The sequence below is a fragment of the Pinus tabuliformis genome, chromosome 6 (assembly GCF_031772625.1).
Source record: "Pinus tabuliformis cultivar Carrire ecotype Pingquan chromosome 6, CPIR1, whole genome shotgun sequence".
Lineage (NCBI taxonomy): Eukaryota > Viridiplantae > Streptophyta > Pinopsida > Pinales > Pinaceae > Pinus > Pinus tabuliformis.
The window spans coordinates 500589459-500591617 of record NC_142292.1 but is presented as its reverse complement, the minus strand read 5'-3'; the positions used below and the strand labels follow the sequence as shown (position 1 = coordinate 500591617).

The window sequence follows — 2159 nt, the reverse complement described above, 5'->3', positions numbered from 1 at the left end:
TTGTTTGCTTGCCCACTAATATGTTTCAGTACAAACGTAAAATTTTGTAAATATTCCACCCATGCTGCGTGCTTGTGGTTCAATTTATGTTGCTGCATAATGTACTGTAACGCAGAGTTATCTGTAAACAGAACAAACTCATTACCCAACAGATAGTGCCTCCAATGTTTTAACGCCTGAACAATTGCATAGAATTCCTTGTCATAGGTTGAGTATTTCTGTCTACTCTCGTTCAGCTTTTCACTGAAATATGCAACTGGTCTATCCTCCCGACTTAATACTGCCCCAATGGCTGTATTACTGGCATCACAACGAACCTGAAAAGGTTTGTTAAAGTCAGGCAGCCTCAATATCAGCCTTTCAGTAATCTTCCTCTTCAAAGTCTGGAAACCTCTTTCCGCTGTCTCAGTCCAGTGAAATGGCTGATTTGTCTTCTTGATTGTATCCAGCATAGGTGCGCAAATCTCGCTGAAATTCCTGATGAATTTCCTGTAGAAGCTCGCTAATCCATGAAAACTGCGGACTTCAAATAAACTTCCCGGTGAAGGCCAGCTAACTATAGCTGCCACCTTTTCTGGGTCCATTTTCAGCTCATTTTCTGCAATTATGAAGCCTAGATATATTAACTCCCGCTGAAAAAAAGTACATTTTTTCAGATTGATCAACAGTTTATTCTGCTGGAACTTCCTCAACACATTTCGTACATGCATGAAATGTTCGTCTTTAGTTTTACTAAAAATCAAGATGTCGTCCAAGTAGACTATCACAGATTTTCCAATAAACTCCTTCAGCACTTCATTCATCAAACGCATGAACATACTGGGCGCATTGCTCAACCCAAATGGCATCACCAGCCACTCATATAAGCCTTCGTTCGTCTTGAAAGCTGTCTTCCACTCATCTCCTTCTCGAATTCGAATCTGGTGATATCCACTTTTTAAGTCAATTTTCGAGAAATAAGCTGCCCCGCTCAGACAATCCATCATATCATCCATTCTTGGTAAGGGAAATCTGTACCTAACCGTAATTTTGTTTATGGCTCTGGAATCCATGCACATTCGCCATTCGCCTCCCTTCTTTGGAGCCAGCACGGTCGGTACTGCACAAGGGCTCATGCTCTCTCAAATCAACCCTTTGTCTAGTAACTCCTAGACCTGCTTCCTGATTTCCTCATGGTCCTTAGGACTCATTCGATAAGCTACTTTGTTTGGCAGACTTGCCCCTGGTATAAAGTCAATGCAGTGACTAATACCTCTCCTGGGTGGAAGTTCATCCGGAAGGTCATCCACCACAATGTCCCCAAATTCCTGCAAAAGCTTCTGGATTTCCTCGGGCAAATCTACAATCTGTGTATGTAATATCACCGCTTTTGGTCTTCGTATGACAGCAAAATTTACTTCACTGTCCTCCATCTGTTTTATGAATTCTTTTCCGCCCATCAGCAGTGTTTTCACTCCACTAGCTTCTGCTGTATTTTCCTCTTTGATGGGTACAAGCGTGTGCTTGATCCCATCTTTGACAAACCTGTAACAATTGGTTTTGCCATCATGGACTGCGCTCCTGTCAAACTGCCAGGGTCGTCCTAGCAAAATATGATAGACATCCATCGGCATAACATCGCAGATGATTTTGTCCTTGTACTTGCCTATCTGAAACTCCACCTCACACTGTTCATCCACCAACAGTTGGTGTCCCTTCTGCAGCCATGACACCTTATACGGAGTGGGATGTTTCAGCTTTTTCAGACCAAGTTTTTCCACCATCTCTACCGCTACCAAGTTGTCGGTACTTCCACTATCGATGATCAGCTTGCAGCACTTGCCCTATGACTTGCAAACAGTCCGAAACAGAGCTTTTCACTGATTAGGTTCTGCAATTTCTTTTGCTGGTTTTAACAGCACCTTATTCAATACCAAAGCCTCGCCTGTCTCTGGGGCATTCTCCACTTCTTGAGGTGCTGCTTCAACATCCTCTGAATGAGCAACATAAGCTCCTCTTCCACCTACAGGTTCACCCTCAGGACAGTCATAAGACTTGTGTCCCAACTTATGGCAACGATAGCACTGGACAGTTCCCCTGCCCCGACCACTTCCTCTCCCTTGCTGAGCTGGTCGTCCTCCTCTAGTGCTATTGTCCCTCTCTGCTGTGCCAGTAGACTT

General features: G+C 43.9%; 1 protein-coding gene across 1 annotated transcript; it reads right to left on the bottom strand.

The window, feature by feature from the left end:
- Positions 1-1148: 1148 nt before the first annotated feature.
- On the bottom strand, positions 1149-1763 carry LOC149259513 (uncharacterized). Its single transcript, XM_089454359.1, has 2 exons — positions 1525-1763; positions 1149-1374 (listed from the first exon to the last, which is right to left on the bottom strand). Exons 1-2 carry the CDS (start codon positions 1761-1763, stop codon positions 1149-1151), a joined length of 465 nt encoding a protein of 154 aa, XP_089310485.1.
- Between the last annotated feature and the right edge of the window lie 396 nt (positions 1764-2159).

Excerpts from the sequence above, each read along its gene's own strand:
- LOC149259513 (XM_089454359.1), bottom strand. The coding sequence starts at position 1,763 with ATGGTGGAAAAACTTGGTCTGAAAAAGCTGAAACATCCCACTCCGTAT. Across the intron at positions 1,375-1,524 it reads GGCAAAACCAATTGTTACAG|ACCAAAAGCGGTGATATTAC; the intron begins GTTTGTCAAAGA and ends TGTCATACGAAG.